The sequence below is a fragment of the Elgaria multicarinata genome, chromosome 6 (assembly GCF_023053635.1).
Source record: "Elgaria multicarinata webbii isolate HBS135686 ecotype San Diego chromosome 6, rElgMul1.1.pri, whole genome shotgun sequence".
Classification (NCBI taxonomy): domain Eukaryota; kingdom Metazoa; phylum Chordata; class Lepidosauria; order Squamata; family Anguidae; genus Elgaria; species Elgaria multicarinata.
Window position 1 is genome coordinate 102909432 of NC_086176.1, and position 22596 is coordinate 102932027.

Consider the following 22596-nt stretch of genomic DNA (forward strand, 5'->3'; position numbering starts at 1 on the left):
CCGGATCCGGAGCTCCGAGCGGAGCGGAGTGGGCACAGGCGGAGTGGGGGCGGGGCGGAGTGGCCCGATCCGAAAATGGCGGATCTGAAAGTGAAGTGGAGTGGGGGGGTCCGTGCACACCCCTAGTTATCAGGCAACTTGGGTTTGCCACCTGATGAGTAATTCTGCCCTGAGGCTTTGCTTCCTCTGAGATCTCCTTAACAGTTTCCTTTAAGGAGGTTCCTTGTGACAAAACCTGGTCTATATCCTGAACCTCAAACTAAGTGGAAAGCTAGCTAACGCTAAAATGTCGCCCTTGTGTTTGTAACGAAAGCCATCTTTCCACAGGGCTGTACTTTCGGTGAGGGGATACATCCACTCAGTTTTTTGAGAACGTTTCCAGAGTATCCTGTCCAAAGCTCTCAGAAAAACCATCAGAAGGCATCTCAGTCACCTGCACAGATTAACTCACCATAAAGTTCAGCAAATCCGTTCATAGGCACTCGTGACGTCCCAGTTACAAACTGCAACAGTCGGATACGTTTCTCAGCATCCATCAGCAGAACAGCCTGTAAAACAGATAGTTATGGAAGCTTATGAATACGTTAAAGATGTGTGTGTGTCTCTCTCTCACACACAAGCTCAGTCTTTTTACATCGGGGTTTTATAATTGCAATTGCAATCTGAGAAACAGGCTGAGGTCTCCTCAAGGACACTCATATACATGAAAAAGTCACCAGAGATCAATGTTTATCTTAGAAAACAGAATCAGGAAGAAGGCAGTGAGGAAACAAACCCCAGGGTTTATACTGAGAATTGCAGTGTTACCTTCCAGTACCACTGAATGACAGGATGGTTTGGACAATATCCATTCTTGTAGATTGCATGTTGTCTCCAGTCATTGACATCAACATCGCCAAGACCACACATGAGCAACTGTGAAAAAAAGGAAACATCTTTTGAGGGATGGAAATCAACCGGTAAACGTATGTGCTGCTTTCTCAACGTCTGCCATCCCAAGTTCCCTGCTGTGTTAAAACAGTCTTATTAGGTTCCGAAATCCCTATTCGTATAACCAAAAGATCACAAAAGGTTGGCCTAATAAATGTATTACACTAATCTGGATTTTGGAACTTTTCTTATGGCCAGCATGGCAACCTTTGTTTTTTGTGAGTCTTGTTAAGGAAATAGAGAAAAGTACATACAGATGAAGGTTCTTTTTCCTTCTTTCTGCTAAAGTTCTTGCAGAATTTCTACTAGCAGATACATACAGGCTTATACAAAATCGTGCCTAATGACAACAACAGGCTGGATTCTAAGGAAAGGAAAGGAACCTCTCGTGCAAGCACTTGAGTCACTGCTGACTCCTAGAGGGACGCCTGCTTTCACTGACATTTTCTTGGCAGACTTTGTAGCCATTGCCTTCCCCAGTCGCAGTTACCCCCAGCTAGCTGGGGGAAGGATGGAAGGCTGAGTCAACCTGAGCCGGCTGCCTGAGAACCAGCTTCCGCTGGGATCGAACTCAGGCCCTGGGGAGAGTTTCGGCTGCAGTAACTGCTGCTTACCACTCTGCGCCACACAAGGCTTGATTCTACAAACGTGCAATATCTAAAATATTTTCACATGTGTTTCCAGGACCAATTTAGTGATATGTAAGAAACAGGTAAGACTGTATACTAAGAGACAAAAAGTAAATATCAACAAACCCATGTTTTACTCAAATGTAAGACCCACTGTGTTCAACAGGCTTACTCCTTAGTAAGTGTGTTTGACTTTCCAGCCTAATGCAATCTACATTGTTGAAACATTTCCTACTACATTTTTGGAGAAGAAAGGGAGGACAATTGAGTATACATTATTATTTAGTTATTACATTTATTTACTCTTTCGGCCAAATCACTCAAGGCAATTTATCATTTGAAATAATGGCTTACAATCGAAGCAATGCCCTTCATTTCGATTTCACCCTTTTCCTTTATTCACTAGATTTATGTACTAACAGTGGTTCACTTAATCCTAATACTGGAAACAATAATCTTTGTTGGAAGTAATCAATAATCTACGATGGCCGCACCAATGGATAAGGCTGCAATCTTACTCCCAAGTAAGCACCCACTGAACTTCTGAGGACTGCACTGTAAATCAATACCTAACAACACAACCCTATACACATATACTCAGACGTAGGTTCTATTGAGTTCAATGGGACTTCTGTCCAGGTAAATGGGTATAGGATTACAGCCTGTGGAATTAACAACTGTTACCCAGAGGACCTTCTCTTCTGCTGCTCCTAGACTGTGGAATGGCCTGCTGGAGGAGACTCATCAGGTTGACAGTCTTTTAGCATTCAAGAAACCTATCAAGACTGATCTCTTCCGGCAGGCCTATCCAGTGGAATTTTAGGATACTTTTAGTATGTTTTTAGGATGCTTTTAGGGTGTTTTTAAACAGTGTATACCATGTTTTTAATCAGTATTTTATGTACTTTATAAATTATTATTATTATTATTATTATTATTATTATTATTATTATTATTATTATTAAAAGAAGACTGTACTGTAAATTTGCTAAATGTTCTGTAAACATTTTGAAAAATTTAAAAAGAAAAGCTTAGGAAAAAAAATAATCCGAAGACATAAATGAAAATGATATTTATGTTATGTGGGTAAGGCTGCAATCCCATGAACTAAATGGGACTTCCTTCTCAGTAAACAATTATAAGATTGGGCTACATGATTTTCTTTTGATATATTAGGAAAATGAAAACGTGTTGCATTAGCGCATGGCTGGACTAGAGGTTCTTTGAAGCGCGTGCTCATGTATTGTTGCATGGAAAGAAGCCCCATGAAAGCCAAAGGAATTGCTTGGCTGCTGTACATGATGACGCACCTTGCCAAATATGTGTCAGCATAATCCCACCTCTCACCCCACACACACTGAACACCACAACCACTTGTTGTGTGAATATTCTAGAAAATGCTGTTTGTGAGAGTAAAGGATGATAAAAAATAAAGGCAACTAACCTCCAGCTCATTCTCATCAAAAATTTTAATTAGGTCAGTAGGTAGGAGTTCTGTGAAACCCTGAAACCGGGGTGGGGAAGTGGGGAGAGGAGAGAAAAAAGCACAAACACATTCTTTAATGAATCTGAATTCAAATTCCCATCAACAAGTCTCAACGTTGCAGCTTACTACGTTTTCTTAAATTTACAAAACAGTTCAGGCGAGAAACACATCGATCCAGAGAAAAATTGCAGCCAGGAGCTTCTAATTTAGAGATCTTTGGTTTCCTTCTAAAACTTCAGCAAAGTCTTTATTTCTTAGCGCCAAGTAAGTACACAGCAACGAAGTGAAAGAAAACAAACAAACTGAGCTGCTATGAGAGCATCCCAGAACGGGCACCATGGGTGGACAGAAACATCCTCCAGCTCCATCCCAGAGTTATTCACGCTGCCACTGCTGCAATATACAGAAGCCTGGAGGCCTGGAAGGAAAAAAAGCCCTGCTTTTTGCATCTGCTGAAATAGCCAATGGCCTGGTTCGCATGTCATGGCAAACCACAATTCACACTGCTCAATCGCTCCTGCTGCAAGCCGGAGCGGCTAAACAACCTGTTAAACGTTGGTTTATTTCTCGGGCTTGTTAGGGGAAAGAGAACGAATGGACAGACCTTTTTGTAATATTGAAAGGCCTGAGAGGACTTGAGGAACATGTCTGGGGACGAAATGATGCCCTTTCCAAAATTGAAATGTTAGTATAAGTAGCCAAAGAAGTGTATGAAGAACCTTATAGCTCGATTTTCAATGACTACCTTTAACATGAATGAAAACAAGCACAGCTCCTAACAAGGTACTACAAATTAGGCATCTTTATCTCTTTAAATATTTACCCTCTATCACTCCCACTGGTTCCAAGAGTGCAAACACGGCATCGTGCTCAATGGCATGGTCTTCTTCTCACCTTCCTGTTCCTCATCTGCATGCAAACTGCACCCTGCTAGCCATTTTGAGAGCAGAAGGCCAGTCTGCAACTCCTGCATAGCTAGCTAACAGTCCCTCTTCTGCCCCAATTTGCAGAGAGATGAGGAAGGGAGATGGCTTTATGGAACAGTTGTGCCTATAAGTATATGTGGGGGGATGCTAAGTGGATTGTGGCCTGGATTTTCAGACTTCATTGATATTGTTGTTGTTGTTTATTCATTCAGTCGTTTCCGACTCTTCGTGACTTCATGGACCAGCCCACGCCAGAGCTTTCTGTCGGCTGTCGCCATCCCCAGCTGACAATGCTTTGATGCATACTTTGGAAGCCTGCTTAACTCTTCAGTAAGAAAAGCAAAATCTATCACAGACCCAATATATACAGACCATGCAGCAGAAGACCACACCATTATTATGTGCTACTTATATTTATACTGCTGGTTCTTGCTAAAAAGCCATCAATTTAAAACAATTTATGTTCATAAAATATAGGCTATTTAAAACATTAAAGCAAGAGGCTAATGAAGCAGCTTACCTCCAGAAATGCATTCATTTGCTTCTGAACCCTGTTGACAAATCGCCACTGGATGACTAAGCTACAACAGACAAAGAAAAACAACACTTTGATTAGAAGAAATGAGAGATCATTTAAATCTCTTAATCACCCTAATGTTTCTTCCGGCTTCCCATTTACAGCTTCAATAATCTTTCATCGAACTGTGATAATATGCAAACAGAACAAACGAGGCAAACACAACCGTTCCCCTTCCATTCCCGTATGTGCTGAGCTCATGAATGTCTGTGGCTTTTCATTAACTCCTCAGATTTCCTTGGGGAGACTGAGGAGATGGTTAAGGAAAATTACTGATGAGCACAAAAGAGCAATTCAAAGGGAACTCAGATTCACTTCATGGCCTGACATTTAAATAGCTTTGCCCATATGCTTTAAAGTGTTTCACAGATGACCTTTTTATATTAAGAAGAGGGGTGCCATGCAGAGATCCCATGGAATCAATCTTGTAGTTCCTATGGAGATGATAGCCTCTTTTACTGTGTTTGGCTTAATTAATCTCTTTATTTAAAAACTGCCTCAGCTGAGGCGCCACAAATGAATACTCCTGTACTTCAGAGTTAAGGCCAAACTTCACACCATACCGAGTTCCATGTCACTTTCCCACATTTTATTTTTTAACAAAAAGCAGTCATAGAATAGTTGAGTTAGGAAGGGGCCTATGAAGCCATCAAGTCCAACCCCCTGCTCAATGCAGGAATCCACATCATAGCATCCCTGGCAGATGGCTGCCCAGCTGCCTCTTGAATGCAAGTTACAGCTGGACAGGATGCCAACTGGAGTGGAGAAGAGTGGGTAAGTGCTTAAAGTAGCAATCCTATGGCCCCTAGAAATTGTCTCGGGGGGCCATAGGATACTAGGGATTCTCCCCTCGAAGGTTGGAGGTAGTGGTCAGATCTCAGGAGGGCAAAATGTGACTTCCCCTCCCCTTCCCAGCAGGGGGTGGGTGGGCAGAATCATGCCAGCTGCCCTCTGAGGTCAGAAAAGCGACCTCGGAGAGGGGAAAAAGGGGAGAAGAGGAGACCAGAGAGGCCAAGATATGAGTTACCCTGAGCCTTTTCCAGCCTCCTTCTCCTGCCCTCTGAAGGGCCATTGTTGGATGGGCGGTACACCTCCACTGCTCCATCTGCCTTGCATTGGATGATTGGAAGCCTCAGAGTTCAGGGGTTTCTGATCATCAAGAGTGCAATCATAGAATAGTAGAGTTGGAAGGGGCCTATAAGGCCATCGAGTCCAACCCCCTGCTCAATGCAGGAATCCACCTTAAAGCATCCCTGGCAGATGGCTGTCCAGGTGCATCTTGAAGGCCTCTAGTGTGGGAGAGCCCACAACCTCCCCCGGTAATTGGTTCCAGTCAGGAAGTTTTTCCCGATGTTCAGCCAGAATTTGGCTTCCTGTAACTTGAGCCCATTATCCCCTGTCCTGCATTCTGGAATGATCGAGAAGAGATCCTGGCCCTCCTCTGTGTCAACAGGATTGTGTCCCTACTGGCTATTTTTCTACTAAAAAATATATCCTCCCGTTCCACACTACTCCTCTCCTGATAAAAGCCTCCAGATGCTGCTTTTCATTTAAAACAAAACAAAACAGGGAAAGTTACACAGAACTCTAATGCAGTTTGGCCTCTTAGATGCTTGAAAGTCAAAATTTAGACTCCAAGGTATTTTTTTTTATAAATATAAATTAATTTAAAATCCATGGTGCCATTTCAAATCCTTGACATATTTAAATCCTCACAACAACGCTGTGACATAGGTAATTTTAAACACGAGAAACCACAGCTAAAGCTCCGTTAAAAGCAAAACTGTTACAATTGATTTCAATGGGAGATGCATGGCATGCAGTGTTCTGCCCGTGACTACCCAGATGATCGCAGGGTGGTTAACAAACCAGTGTGGCCTGTTTAACAACCTGCATGTGCGGACTGCATGCCGGCTGGGGCAGATAACACCTCCCACAAGCCCCTGGGTTCGGAGTGGTTTGTTACCCACCCTAATAAACCATCCTCACTGGGTTCACATGACATGAGAAGCAGCACCGGTAAGGGTAATTATGCAAAACTGGCCAACAAGGGCAACCACCCTGCAATTGGGTTAACCAGCCCAGTGAGTCCATTGTGGGAATGGGTGAGAATTTCATTCAGTTGTTCTTTTAAATAATAACTTACCAGAATTCACTCCCCCCACCCCCAAATAAATGGCATGCAAATAACTTGCAAGTAAAAAAAAACCATGTGGAGGGAAAGTGAAACTGAAACTAACAGATTCATCCATCCAGGCGGAGGGTTTCAAGAGCTTCGTGCTTAAAAGTTTGAGTTTGAATCCCTGTGTATTCAACCAGATTTCTGTTGCTGAGTTAGGATCACCTTCTCTTTTTCTCTGACAGGTCCTTGTCTTTAAAAGCTACATTGCAGGTGGGGACCACGTACGTTTTCTCCATGCTGCAAATAACATCTATTGGGTTTGGCTGATGCAGATGAATGAGAATTTCATTTGTGTGGGTTTTTTGATAAGAATTTACCAAAATTTGCAAATGTCTTCATAAATGGGATGGAAAGAATTTGAGATTTTAAAAAATTCAAATGTGGGAGAAAACAAAACGATCAGTTTCCTCCATGCCTAGACCACTGGAGCGCAGATATTTCAACCCAGGTCTTTCAGTTCCCTTTCAAACAGATTATAGTAGAAAACAACCAAATGATTGGGGCTCTAGTGTGGGGGCAGGGTGATTTTAACCTCCCTCCCCACTATGCACCTTATTCAGATACACTTACTCTAATGTAAACATTCAACCAGTTTTAGGAGATGTATGAATTTCAGCTAGGGAGGAGTCATTCCTATTTCAATTTTTTGGCATTATGCATCACCTCCATGTCAAGAGACTTGTTACAATAAGAACTTCCATATTTGTTTGAGAATTGAGTAAGCTACTTATCCTTTGCTTTCTTATTAACTTCCTTATACAACAAACCCTAATTATGGAGCTGTGATATCTGGATTTACAATTGCTTTCTATCGAAGTCATTTTGACGTCCAATGAAAATCCGAACAGCTAAAATTGATAAACGTTAAACCGAATAAATATATACACATACTCAATATATTCCCTTTTGTTTTCATTTGTGACCATGATGTCTGATCCATTTGGCTTCAAATCAACTTGATATGTCTATGAATAGAAAAAAAAGAAAGAAAAATCATTACCTATTCTGTAGGAACATGTTTCAGTTAGGAGATACCAATATATTGTATTATTTTTCTAATGAATAAGCACTCTGCAATTTTAATGTTCCTTACATGATATCTGGGTCAACATGCCTATGAAGAGTTGCATTTCGATTGTCAAGATGTTTCATACTTAGAGATAACTTCAGGAAGGGTGAACTGATATAAGGTAATTGAAAAATCAGAATCTGGCACCACGTTTCATTAGCAAGGCAGATTGGTGTGTGTCATCTGCTTAGTTATAAAGGAATTAACAGTGTTCAGTGGGGATGTGGATGCTTATGGGTTTTTCCGTGTTTTCGAAATACTTGTACAATTTGGCATCTCTTCAGATCTGATACAGCTGCTCAGCAATGGTCCCAGGATAAAAGGCATCAAGAGTACCAACGTAATTGGCTCTGGCAAGCCAAAAAATAAAGAATCAAATTGCAAGGCCGCCAAATGCCTCTGGTGACTGAGGCAGATATTTATTTATTTATTTAGTATTCCCAACACACATGGCAGCCTTACAGAGTAATGTAATTTAAAACAAAAATAAAGCAAGGTTCCTGCCCCAAGAAGTTTTCACAAGTTGCAGTGGGTGGGGAGAAGAGGAGACCAGAGAGGCCAGGATATGAGTTACTCTGAGCCTTTTCCAGCCTCCTTCCCTTGCCTTTTGAAGGGCCATTGTTGGACGGGAGGTACACCTCCACTGCTCCATCTGCCTTGCATTGGATGATTGGAAGCCTCAGAGTTCAGGGGTTTCTGATCATCAAGAGTGCAATCACAGAATCATAGAATAGAAAAGTTGGAAGGGGGCTATAAGGCCATCGAGTCCAACCCCCTGCTCAATACAGGAATCCACCTTAAAGCTTCCCTGGCAGATGGCTGTCCAGCTGCATCTTGAAGGTCTCTAGTGTGGGAGAGCCCACGACCTCCCTGGGTAATTGGTTCCAGTCAGAAAGTTTTCCCTGATGTTCAGCCAGAATCTGGCTTCCTGTAACTTGAGCCTATAATCCCATGTCCTGCATTCTGAGATGATCGAGAAGAGATCCTGGCTCTCCTCTGTGTCAACAGGATTGTGCCCCAAGTCTTTCCCTACTGGCTATTTTTCTACTAAAAAAACAACTTCTACAGTGGAGTGCAATTGTGCTCCGTCTCCCATTTTTTTAAAAAAGGCAGTTGCGACATCCCCCTTTCCTTCCGGGATGTTATGTGGCCATCAAGATGCTGGGGAAGGATCGCAGACGCAAGTAAGTCTGCGATCCTCCCCCCTCCCTCCCTCTCTTTACACCCTAAGGTGTAGACATGCCCATAAAGATAGCATCTTTATATCACCCATCATGGATACAGAGAGCTCTACAGGTCCCTTTCCAGTCTTCTATTTTTCACAATTCTATGATTAAATTACTACTGTTCCCAGTATAAAAAGACACACCTGGCATTGAGAGATCTGACAGAAGACAAACAGAAATAAGGTCAAGGTAAAGGCAAGAATCAAGAGTACAGACACTGCTCCCCTTCTCCTAGACAAGCTAACGTCTGTTTTGTCAAGTCTGGCACTACTATTCACTATTATCAAAACTAAACCATTTGAAACAAATGGAGATGGTGCAGTAGCAGTATTTTGAGGCTACCCACTAGATAGACATCTGAGAAAATGTGTCATGCTTTAAAAATAAAAGCTCATCTCCCACCCATGCTCAGTGAGGACTGAATGTCAAATATAGCAGAATTAAAGGAAAATGTGGACTGGTTTCTTTACAAAGAACTCCCCAACCCCAAGCAAACTGGAAAAGAGATTAATTTACTGTACTGCCTGTATGAACACTTTCTACCAGAATATATTCAACTAGGAAGGGAGGAGAGGAACACCACATGGCAAAACAGCTTAGAAGAAATGTGAACACAATACGATGCGTTGCATCTCAGTCATTCGTTATTAGGACCACAAAAATATTATAAGAGCCACTTAAAAGCACGAGAAGGAAAATGATGCAAAGGATTATGGTGGAAGTAGCAGACTAACAAAAGCTAAATCTAATGTGCAAGAGTTCAGCAATAATTAGCCTAGAGAAACCACACAGAAGAAACAAAGCCACGAGATTGTGTCTGGAGGATACGAGAGTAGCACAGACAGGACAAACAAGCCAAATGAAATACCATTTCTCTAAGCAGAAGGGGGGAAATATGGTGTACGGGGAGTCAGTACAGATTCCAAATGTCATGTGTGTCTGTTTATCTTCCCAAGAACCTCAAAGGAATTTGGGGCCAATGGGAAAAAAAGAAAAGAAAAGAGAGCAAAACAAGGAAGGCAAGTTGGTCTGCCTTTGACTTGCTCACTTAGCTGTAAGCTATCTTTATGGAACGTTTGGTGGTACGCTTCACTGGTTTGCATATCATGCACCTGTAGATACATGCTTTAGATTGCAATCTACAACCCAATTAGTTCCTCCATTAAAGCCAATTAAAACTTCTCTAAAGTGGGTGAGTTGAAGGCTACAGGTACACTATAAGATCTGTCAGTACACGTCTAATTTTGCAAACAAGTAAAAAATTGTTAGGATTTTGTCTTCTCACGTCTAGTAGCAGGAATCCATTTGGACAAGGTTTTCACTTCAGCCCTTGATGAAAATAAAATAAAAGTTCTGGGAAACCCAAAGTTAACAAACAAGTGCTTCTGTTTGCTACAATTTTTTTTAATGTTCTCTGGTCATTATGGGAAAATTCAGGTTAAGTAGTCAAAAATAAAATTTATTATGGTAATTTATTTTAAAGTAAAATACAAAATTGTAGATTTGTATTATTTGTACCAGGAACCTCATGATCTGAACAAACTAAGCCAGAACTCAAGTATATAGGTATCTGGACCCCAACACCTTCGGTGGTCCAGGATGACCAAGTATGGTATTTCTGTCCTCAACATGCAAAGATATGTCAAATCATTCCCTTAGTGTGAGCAGGGATATCCAACAACATTTTTCACAGGCTGCATTTCTACAAAAGACTGTAGAACGCCTCCACTGTTAAAAGGAAGGCTCTCAAAATATTGCAGTGGTTGGTTAGTTCTTGAAACCCTTTGAAAGAAATTTGGTACTCTCTTGAAAGCACTAAAAACTTCATTATCTGGAGAACACAACTGCAAAGCAAGGCAGAAGCGATGCAAAAACATTTCACTGATGTACATCTACCACTCACACCAGTCTTCTACAAAGAGGCCTTCATCTGAACGTTTGGCAGATGCTTTCCTACGCTCTGACGAGATTAATACTATACCTCTTTTTCCTCACTTGCAACCGTAACATTTCCCCCAATAAGGATTGTATAATAGCCTCTTTTTGGAAAACAATAGGTTTAATCAGCTGTGACTGATGCTCTTATTCGATAAGGAGAGCACATCTTTTAATGCTTTTCTCAAACCAAAGCTGGTTCACAGGAACATGGATGGTGAGATAGTATCAACTTGAGGGTTACTCCTCAAGGCCATTTTCATACATGACATTGGGTTGCACCCAATATTAATCCTAATCAGAGTAGACGTATTGAAATGAATGAGATTTAGGTTAGACTAACATTGGAATCAACCCATAGGAGTAGGCGAGCTCCTTTCATGTTTTGTGTGTCATGTATGGAAGACCCTTCAGGAAGAGGATGATTCAGAAAAAAGCAAAACAACTCCCTAGAGTTTGTGTTAGAAGCCAAGTTAAAACAAAGCCAATTTAAATTATGAAAACTTTGTAGATCAAGAACTCAGATACAGCAGAAAACACCTTCTTAAAATCATTATTAATCTCATCAAAATGCAAGTCAAGTCCTGAAAATCCTGCAAAGTCCAGTTTTCATTTAAATTTGTTAATTGTTCTTTGTTCAGGTTGTATAAAAGCTCTAACAATTTATCTTAAAAAAAACAACGGAACCTGAAATATTAGGGGCAACATTTTTTTATGTATATATGTAAAAATAAATAAATCACAAAATGACTTTAAGTTTAAATGTGCTCATGAAAGTCTATGCTAAGTTTGTACTACATACAGGCCAACATCTTAGCGAACAATGAAAGCAATCTATTGGAGTAACTTCTACCTACCTGGCCGAAGTTTTCTTCATCTATGCAAAACATGAGATCCAGCTCTGTAGGGTCGTTTTCCAGGATCCATTTCAAGGAGTTGTAGTATTCACTATCCTACAGGAAACACCATTGCTTCCCATTAATCACTTTTTGAAAATACAACATATCCGTTAAAAGATATGCTCCACTTAATTTCGCTTAGGTCAATGCTCTTGGCATACATACAGTATTCTCAAAATGTCTCACAGCAAGCCAATGGTAGACTAACCATTGGTAGGCTGGTCCTCTGATCATGTGCTCTCAATGGGAATGCAACATGGTGATCACAGGATAGCCACCACGTGAATGTATCAGGTGAATCCTTTCTCTTATTCTTACACGTTGTTTTTTCTGAAGTGATCCTTTTCTAGCTTCATTTACCATTAAATATGTTAAGGGTTCACAGCCCACCAATGGACAAGTAGATGTATCTTAGCTTGCCATATATGAACGAGTTCCTTCTCTCATTATACTAGAACACAATGGGGTCATCCCATGAAGCTGATTAGTGGGAAATTCAGGAGAGATGAAAGGAATTACTTCTTCACACAGTGCATAATTAACCTATGGGATTCATTGCCAGAAGATGTAGTGATGGCCATTAATTTGAATGGCTTTAAAAGAGGGGAGTTGGATAAATTCCTGGAGGAGAAGGCTAACAATGGCTACTAGTCCTGACAGCTGTGTGCCACCTCCAGTATCAGAGGCAGTAAGCGTATGTACACCAGTTGCTGGGGAAAATGGGTGGGAGGGTGCTGTTGAACCCATGTCCTGCTTATGGGTTCCTGGTTGACCACTGTTTGTACAGAATGCTTGACTAGAAGGAACCCTTACATATCATCAATAACAAAAATGTGATGCCTACCAACATTTATGGCAAGCCTATATACCAAGCTCCATGCTTAAGTCATTTTGTTTATGGCATCTCTATACACTGAAAATGAGAAAAAACCTATGAATGTTCACCCATATCTTTCCCCAGGTCTTCTCCCCTCTTTACCAGACCTTTTATTCTACTTAACTTTGCCTTTCTGTGGGCTGGTGGATGCTGGGTGTTGTATTCTGACACATGTGGAAAGACCCCTGGTAGGGAAAGGCTGCTCTAACAGGTACCAATACACATAACAATCTCTTCAGCTTAAGCACAATGATTACCTTCACCCTTTATTAAAACAACCTTACATTTATTTAATAAAACCCAGCGTGTTTATGTTTTCTGTAACAGAACTGCTTGAGGCAGCTGTCAAATTTTCAATTTCAAAGAATAAATTATTAAATAAAAAAACAATTAAAAAAACCCTACCAAAAATAATTGCATTAATCTTTCTTTTCCTGTTGAAGCTAATTGCATTCAGGCCTTCAAATTGCTACTTTGGTGGGCAAAAATGGCTACATTAAAGAATTAAAACATAAAATCTAAGCAGCACATTTGTCCCCAGATTTCATAGTGCCTGAAACCGTGAAGCTTCCAGGGAATATTGGCATTTAATAATTTCCCCAGAGAAGAAGAAATGTGCATAATTGAACACACTAATAAGCTTCTCAGTGTTCACTTACCACTGACTCCATGTCTTTCAGGGTTATTGGCTTCCCCAGCATCATCTTGTAAAAAGGCCTAATGAAGAAACCTGTGCACAAAACCAAGTAGGAAAGTTTAATTAAAATGGGTATCTCTCACAAGAACAATATAATAAGGGGAGGATATTGTCAAAGCGAAAAACATCACTGTCAATGAAAGACAAGGACGATCCAGCAAAATTTAAAAATTGTCACCACCAATAGTCATTAGATAGTCAAGCAATCACTGTGGAGCCACAGGACAGTGAATAGGGATTAACAACCTACCGGGTGAGTTGATGCCCCGAAGTGAAAGCAAAAGCTGTTATACACAACACGCATAGCATTAACCTTTTGGAAGTATCCTGGTCAAGAGTACTGTTATCCCTGAAACTGCATTGCTCTCATCTGCTCTCCATCAGCAACATCAGAGTATTTATTTCCCCAATCCTTTGCCCCAAGATTGCTCTTGAATAATGGAGTGTAAACTTCAGTGTGTACAATTCATCTTGCCAGAATCAAGTGCATATGTTTAGCTTTTATCATTACCCCAAATGGCACAGTTTGCCCCCTCCAGATATTTTGAACTACAAACTGAAATTAAGGAAGCTTAACTACAGGGTTTGTTGTGTTACCCATGTTGACCACCAATGGTTTCAAACACAGCTGTGCATGAACCCCCAACCCGCTTCGGGAGCTTCCAAAGTGGCCACGATCCACCTTGGCCTGCATCAGACCCAGTCTGATACACTTTGGATCCAGAGCTGAAGCGAGATGCGGACATCCGAATCATTTGGACGCAGAGGGTTCCCAGGGGCCCGTAGAGCAGCTGCTCTCACTCACACACCAACGAGTGTGCAAGCTGCCCATTTATACCTGTAATGTTGTGTAAATGGCTGCCTTCCAGCTGCCATTTGTACAGGATTTGATTTAAAGAAATAGAAAAGGTGCCATTTTAAAAGAAAATGGCGACTCCCTTGAAGAGGCAGACAGCTGTGGGCACTAACAGGGGGATTGCGTGCTCGTTGGGCTCATCTGGGGTGTGTTGCTTGATGGGTGCCTGGGAAAGGTGGGTGCGAGGCTGGACATCCAGGCTGTCTGAAATCCAACGAAGTGGTTTGGATTGCTCTGACCCCCTTTGGACCATTCTGGAACCACTTCGTATTTGGACTGAAGCAGTTCGAAGCGCCCCGCTTCAGACTGGAATGCAGATCCAGAACCATAGTTGCGCACAGCCCTAGTTTCAAAAAAGAATCTGAAACTATGGTTTGTGGTAATTATATGGCATATTGTCCAAATTGACAAACCACTGTGATGGCAGTGCTGACCAAACAGAAAATGAAAGTAGATAAGCAGCAAAACTCCCTCTGATCTGTTGGACTGTTTGGAAGCACAAATCACGGATTGGGTTTGAAATGATGTGGTTAACTGCGATAATTGAACTGAGCTACAGTGACTGGCCCAGGCTCACTCAGTATGCATTATTGGTGACTGGGGATTTGAACTTGGGTCTCCTTAATCCATGTCCAGTACTGTAGCCATTACATTTCCCGAACACAGTCAGGGAAGGGAAGTATTTCTGTTCTAAATGCACAGCGTCTGATTATTTGCACAAACTCCATTCCAGCGTGATATACGGACTTAATGCAGCTAAAAGTAAAGCAGTCAACAGATTAAATATTGATTACCTGGCTGGCTCTAAACTGATTAAATGGCTTACAAAATGTACATGCCAGAAAACCTCAATGAAGTTGCCTTTTTAGAAGATTCTTAAGGGTGTGAACCATTTCTATTAGGAGTGAGTTCTATTACGTGTGAGCAAAGATTCAATGAACAAGCTACCTCACACTGCATGAAAGAACAGCAATCCTTTTCTTCTTCAAATTTGGAAGTATGGAATAACCTTTATTACAGCAATATTCAAGAGTACAATGGCTTCAAAAATGTAAAAAATTCTATTGTGGATGATCTAAGCTTAAAAGATGCTTCGGCACCGATTTCAGCTGATCACTGCCAGCTTCAAATTGCCTGTCATTTTTTATTGTTGGAATGATTTGTTAGAATTTCATTCTGCAACGAAGGCTATTAGCAGCAGATGCAAAATGTGGAGAAAAGACACCTTGCTATTGTCAGGGAGGAACAAGTTAGTAATTCTGTGCAAACCGGCATAGCAGGACCATCTTCAGAAGTCCCAAGAATGCTTGCTTACTGTCAAACACTGCTCAATGGGGCGAAATAGTCTACGGAGCCCGACAGACAATACGCTAATTAACGGTTGTGCGACTAGTCAACTCTGCATAACGATGTTTTTCTCTTTTGGTTATTTTGGGAAAATAGTCAACCGTGGGGTGGTTTTTCCCAAAAGCCAACATAATAACCAACGGTTGACTATTCAACTAACAGTTGACTACTTAAACCACCGTTGGTTATTGTGTTGTCTGATCGCTGCCTCTGTCTTCTACAGAACTGTTAAACAATTGAGAGCAAGGCCATTCTGCTTCCCTGTCAGTGGTCATGCATACAATGGCAGGATAGAAACGGAGAGGCATGTAAAATTTACATTCTAGCACAAAGTTTTGGTTATTCTTGCAGAGACTTCAAAATACTTCTGTAAACGCAGCTCAGGAAAAAAGAGGTGAGGAATGTAGCTCAGATTATCTTCAGGTGCACTCCAGGAACAGACGACAGATTTTCAACAGTGGCACATGGGGGGAGGGGATCATCAATTTGGTACAGCAGTGGCATTTTTACACAATTGCAGCACTACCTTAATAAGTTCATTGCTTTTACATGACATTTATAGGAAGGAAAAATATTACTACTCATAGAACCTCTGAACTATCTGCATCACTCCTTGTATTTTACTCCAAGAAAAAGTCAGCATTATGCAGTGTGATTGTAAAACAGGAAAAGAACACCATTTGGGGGCACTATAGCTTTTAAGCAATGTTATGACATACTTTTATGGTCACACATTCCCATATAACTCACCATCTAAAAGCTTCCCATGATACACTGCCAGTCCAGCGACTCGTCCAATAAAGGTGAAGTAAGACAAATGGTCTTCATTACAAAGACCTGAATTAGGATTGATCTGAAGAGTATAGTTGTCCCTTAATTTAAAAAGAAAGAAAATGGAAAGAAATAGAAATTGGCATCACGTATGTTTGATTTCCATTTTCTGCCTAACAAACAGCTAGAACGTTGTTTCTGCTTGCAAAACATGTAAGCATGGCCTGTTCATAACCCCAAACATGAGCGCAAGCAGTAGAATGTGTTCTCCAAAAATGTTTGCAAATTTTCGGACATCTGCTTGTGTTCAAAAATACGCAAATTTTGACGGGAAAACAGTTTACAATTGCACATTTAAAAATGTGTCATTTCACACTTCAGTCTATGGGGGGAATTTATGCAAATGTGAGGGTTTTTTGCACAGCTTTCAAATTTGATCGTGTTTGCTCTGAGCAATTTTCCTCTTTGCGCAAAATGAACAGAGATCTCAACCACGAGTGCAAATCAAGGAGAGATGAGCATAGAGCTGATGTTTGGCGAATCTGGGTGAACATAAACATCGCTAGTTTGCACATCCTTATAAAGAGCACACTATTCTTTTGGCACATTCTTTGAGAGATATAGCTTATTTGATACATACCTGAAATGCACAAGTGGTCAATTACCTGCTCCCATATTAAATTAGTGGACAGGAAAACAAACAAGAGAATATTGTGGCACCTTAAAGACTAATATCTTGTGGCATAAGCATTCATGGACCATATCAAATTCAATCAGATGCATGCAGATACACACATACACACACACACACAGAGGGGAACAAACACTGGAGAGAATAGGGTCAATAAGCCACAAAATGGAAGAGGTATAGTCTGATATTTCAGGGCAAAGCTCAAATATATACAAGATAAGTACTGCAACCGAAAAATGGGTAGAGATGGTATTATTGCTAGTTACTGCTATTGTGTATGGTCATTGCTTAGCTTATTTTTTCTGCATTTGAGCTTTCCATAGAAATAACACAGAGACTTGACTTGGTTCACACCTAATAACTACATATACGTTAAACAACCCATACTTGGTTGGGGCTGGGCCGACGTGAGCAAGCACACTGCCTCCTGCACGCTCACTGCTTCCACTTTACATCATGTTTAGCAAACAAACCAGGAACACCCATTGTTTAATGCAACACTGGAACCCAGAACTCTGGGTTTAAACTCTGAGTTGTTTGCCCTTCAACAACGAAGAGTTTTGTGCTCAGACATTCCAGCAAACAACCCAGGGATAGGGTGTTCCTGGGTTGTTTTGTAAACAGAAGCAAAGCGGAAGCTCACTTGCTGCTGACTAACGATGTGTTAGTTAATCCATGGATCGGTGTTACGCGCAAACTGTGTCAGACTGTAGTCCTTTTCAGGTGTTCATTTACTGGGTAGATCAAACACGCAAGGAGGGAGAGCGCTCCAGCTCAGCTCCTCTCCCTCATTGTGCTTGTCGCCCTCAACACAAGGAGGGTAACAGTGTGAAGACAAGATCTGCTTTTACCTGTGGACTTTCTAGCATTCTGGCTTGTGCGAAGAGTCTTCACGGATAGAGGTGGCTCTGCTTTTCAAACAATCACTCTCTGTGAGTTGAGTGGTGACAAAACTGTCAAGGGAGAGGGACGGGGCTAGAGTGCTCTCCCCCTTCACGTGTTTGATCTACCCAGTTAGGGAACATCTTAATGGGGCTTGTACTTCTTGTATTTCATGGCATTTTAGACATTTTCTTTACATTTCCCTGTATGTATGTAGGGATATATGTCAAATGAGATAGGGATGTATGGGTTGTGTAAAATCTATTCCTTTTGTGTTGCATGGATTGTCAGGTGCATTTCATTCTGTCGTCTGCCCATGGACAGAATCAGATTTTTTTTTTTTTTTTAGTTTCTGACTTTGCACAAATTCACATGTGCAAAAATGCACAAATCCCCCCTTGCATTTTCATGCTTTAGCCTATGGGGGAAATGTGCATTTTTGGCTGGGTTTTAATTTGGGGGGGGGGGGGGCGGCGTATTTTCCTACAATAAGATTTGCGCAAAATTTCAAAAGGTTAGAAAAACTATCTGCAATCCTGCAGAATCCACCCAACAGGAGAAAAGCTGGTCCTCTGCAGAATCCACAGGCTGGAATCATAAAAATCCAAACTCGTTTTATTCCATTGCAGATTTTGCCGACATTCTTAAATTGAGGCTGCGCTTCATGTAACTGATGAAATGGGTTGTAATGCATATAAACTTACACCACACTAAATCTATTAATCTTTAAGGTGCCACAATGCTACGTTTTGCTGTAACAAACCAACATATCTACCCGTATGGAATGTCACAGACAGAAGTGGAGCATGGACCTCTTCCACTGGGATCATCTCCAGCACAACGCCCATTGACCTGAAAGGAACATTTTCAAGGCTACAGATGGGCTTTTGGGCAGCTCTCTTTCATTTTAAGCAAGGTTTGCACTAGTAAATCTTCCTGTAGCTGGAGAGGTATTATTCACCTCTAGAGCATTACAGGAAAAGGTCTCATCTGTATGCAACAGGAATATGACCGCAAGATTTATTTTCCCCAGTTGCAATTGTAGTTTTAGAGTGCTAAGCAAATGAAAAACACAAATTGAGATGCACTCTTCATTGCTGCAAGAGTGATCCTTCTCTGCTGATGAATAGAGAGCACTTCAGTATATGATTCCATACACATGGCCGATGTCTACGGCTGTAAGCCAGCAAACTTGCAAGGATGAGGCCGGGGGGGGGGGGGGATTTATTTAATTATTATTATTATTTATTTATTCAAAAACAAATCTCCCCAAATTGAACCCAAGTTTCAAAAGCATCCCGTGGGTGACATGGGGAGTTGAAATGATATTTTTGGGGGGTGGGGCAGATGCCCTGTTGACATGTTGATCTGCTGTATTCTTCTCTGGATTGATGTCTATGAGTTTAAAGATGCTTTCTCTAGCCCTACAGTGCTGAATGGCGAGTCATACCCCATCTCTATCCATTCACCCATTGAGCAATCTAGGCTGCAATCCTATGTACACTTACCTAGAAGTAAGCACCATTGAACACAGTGGGACTTACTTCTGAGTAATTACACAGAAGCTAGCTGTTACTGAATCTACAAAGGAGTCTAGCGGAAACTAGGTTCTGAACTATTTGTAAGAGATTAATCCAACTCATTACGTTAGTGCAAGCATGATAACACAAGTGGTTGTGCTTTACTGCTGTGCAACTCATTTAGCAACTCTTCGGACATAATGCTTGTGCAAATATAATCAGCAAGCACTTCTGCAACGGGAAGATTTAGTGGAGCTCTCTAGTGTTATTTAAGTTTATGGAATGATACCACTAGATACTGCCCTATGTGACTATTCAAATGAAAGCCAATAGCAAATAATAATTTTAATAAAATTATTAAAATTATTATCTTCCAGAACATCTGAGATCCACAAGTTCAATCGCAGCTTTTAAAGCTCAGCTAAAAACTTTTCTTTTTCCTAAAGCTTTTAAAACCTGATGTTGTTTGGACTCTATACTGTTAGTTTTACCCTACCGTGTGCCTGTTTACCCTACCCAGTGCCTGTTTGCATTCTCTTCCCCTCCTTATTGCTTTACTATGATTTTATTAGAATGTAAGCCTATGCGGCAGGGTCTTGCTATTTACTGTTTTACTCTGTACAGCACCATGTACATTGATGGTGCTATATAAATAAATAATAATAATAATAATTTACATGGCAAGCACACCATCATAATATATGATGTACATTAGTTGTACAGTGGCAGTACAAACCAATGGTGCCAGTAATGATTGATTTTTCCTATTTTGTAATTAATTTGAAATATTATAATGGTAGTATTAGTGAAATTAATTCTTTGGGTTGCTTATTATCTAATGCTATACTGCTGTAACTGATGTATTGGTATATTTTTTGTTTTTGTATTGCTGATGTGTTAGCCGCTTTGAGCACTTTTTGTTGCAAAGTGGCATTTAAATTAAATGATGATGATGAATATACTACTACAAAGAAGCAAGATCCACTGTGCTTTACTAGACAGCTATTTTATAACATTGCACTTTCATTCCTAATCACTGGTCTCGTTTTCTGCCCAAACGTACTGTGAAAGGAAATCAGTACAGCACTGAATAAATAAGCACCTATTTATCCATTGTCTGAGTCACACTTTCCAGTGCGCTGAACATGTATAAAAGGAAATTGATATAAGTATTGATAACCTGCACAGCAAGTGTTGCCTGTAATAAATGAATCAATCTTTAAACACACCTGTTAGAGTTAACTACTAGGCAGCAAATGGAATTAATTGGGTTAGAATAATGACATATGCCCCCAGGGGAGAAGCAGTTACAATTAAGGTTCCTTTCTGCAGGTTTTGTAAAGGGCAGTTACAAATTGTCAGAAATATAATCCACTGCTAATGTCAAGATGTTATTGAGAAGACGTAAGAAATTAGCATCTCAATAAAAAATAGCATAACTTGAAAACGGGGTTGTGGGTGTTTAATTACAAATGTTTAAATAAAATTTAAACGTTATTAAATAAGTTAAGTTCTGAAAACAGATTTCTATGGGAGTACTCCGCTTGAGGCTATGTGCAGCCTGAATGTCTTCCTTGGCAACCATCTACTTTCTTAAGTATACTGCTGTCCTCTGAACCCTATGGAGGAATGGTGCTGAGGCCAGTTTAAATCAGCTCAGTATCCTGAGCTACTCTCAGTGTGTTACAAAGGCATGCAAGCGGATTGTAAAGGAGAGGAGACAGGGAGACAGCGGAATCAGAATGGGGAATGCTGAAGGAACAGCTGGATGGGGCAAATAATGGGAGGGATCAATGGGGTGAGGAGATCTACTCCTGGAGTTAGGTTCATGCACACATGCACACATTTGAATGCACAGCTATGGAATTTAAAAGAGTATTGGGGCCAGGTTATCTGAAGGAACAGTTTGGGGCCAGGTTATCTGAAGGAACACCTCCTCCCATATGTACCATATGTACCATATGTACCTAAGATCATCTACAGGGGCCCTTCTCCGTGAGCCCCTGCCAAAGGAAGTGAGGCAGGTGGCTACTAGGAGGAGGGCTTTCTCCGCTGTGGCACCCCGGTTGTGGAACGAGCTCCCCAGAGAGGTCCGCCTGGCGCCTACACTGTACTGCTTTCGTCGCCAGCTGAAGACCTTTTTATTCACTCAGTATTTTAACACTTAATTTTAACTTAAATTTAAATTTTACTGTTTTAACTCTGTATTTTAATCTTATAATCAACTTTGCTGTGTGGTTTTATCCTGGTTGCGCTTTTTATACTGTATTTCGTAGTTGTGTTTTTAACCTGTTGGGTGTTTTATTGTGGTTTTAATTTTTGTGAACCGCCCAGAGAGCTTCGGCTATTGGGCGGTATAAAAATGTAATTAATAAATAAATAAATAAATAAATAAGAGTATGATAGAGTATCATTGTAGCTGCCTCCTATTGAACATTCCTCACATAAAATGTTATCCTTTGGCAATTAACTAGTGGATGTAAACACCATTTAAATCCACAGGACCCAACAACGCAAAGTTTAGTTATTGCTCATCTTGCATGTCTTTTCATAAGAACCTGACTTGCACCAGTTCAGACTTTTACTTCACCTGGACCAGGAATGTGTAATTTGGCTGGCAGCAACACTCCAGGGTCTAAGGTCAATGTATTTCACAGCACTGCCACCTGAGACTCTGTACTGGAGATGCCAGAAACTGAACCTGGTATCTTCACATGCAAAGCATGTGTACCTCAGTCAGTCGTGTCCCTTCGCCTTTCTCTGGTAGGTTACCTGAGTAAGAATAATGTCTTATGTATGTAGTACATGCAGTCTCTCTGGATTAGAATATGTTTTTTATGATTCTGTCTTTACATTTTGTTGTACTTATGATTGGCCCATGAATGGGAGGTGGGATGAAATAAATCAATAAAACACCCTTTGACTCTTTTACTTTGGGTATACTAAAAGGTGAAGATAGATGGAACAGAGAAAGACAGAGCAAAGCACATCCCATAGGCATGATATGAATTGCCAAATATGGAATTCCATGGGACAAGCGTTTTAATGCACGCTCGTTGCTGGGCATTCACAGGTTTTCGCGGCTCCCTCTCATGT

General features: G+C 40.9%; 1 protein-coding gene across 15 annotated transcripts in view; it reads right to left on the minus strand.

Moving 5' to 3' along the window:
- NEDD4L (NEDD4 like E3 ubiquitin protein ligase) overlaps positions 1-22596 on the minus strand; it is a 289888-nt gene that overhangs the window by 4598 nt on the left and 262694 nt on the right. For all 15 annotated transcript variants that reach the window (XM_063128205.1, XM_063128204.1, XM_063128209.1 and 12 more), the window contains 8 exons: positions 16387-16508; positions 13396-13466; positions 11818-11913; positions 7622-7695; positions 4492-4552; positions 3004-3063; positions 808-915; positions 452-548 (listed from right to left, as the gene is read on the minus strand). In XM_063128205.1, coding sequence (XP_062984275.1) covers positions 452-548; positions 808-915; positions 3004-3063; positions 4492-4552; positions 7622-7695; positions 11818-11913; positions 13396-13466; positions 16387-16508 — 689 coding nt within the window. The remainder of the gene's footprint in view (positions 1-451; positions 549-807; positions 916-3003; positions 3064-4491; positions 4553-7621; positions 7696-11817; positions 11914-13395; positions 13467-16386; positions 16509-22596) is intronic.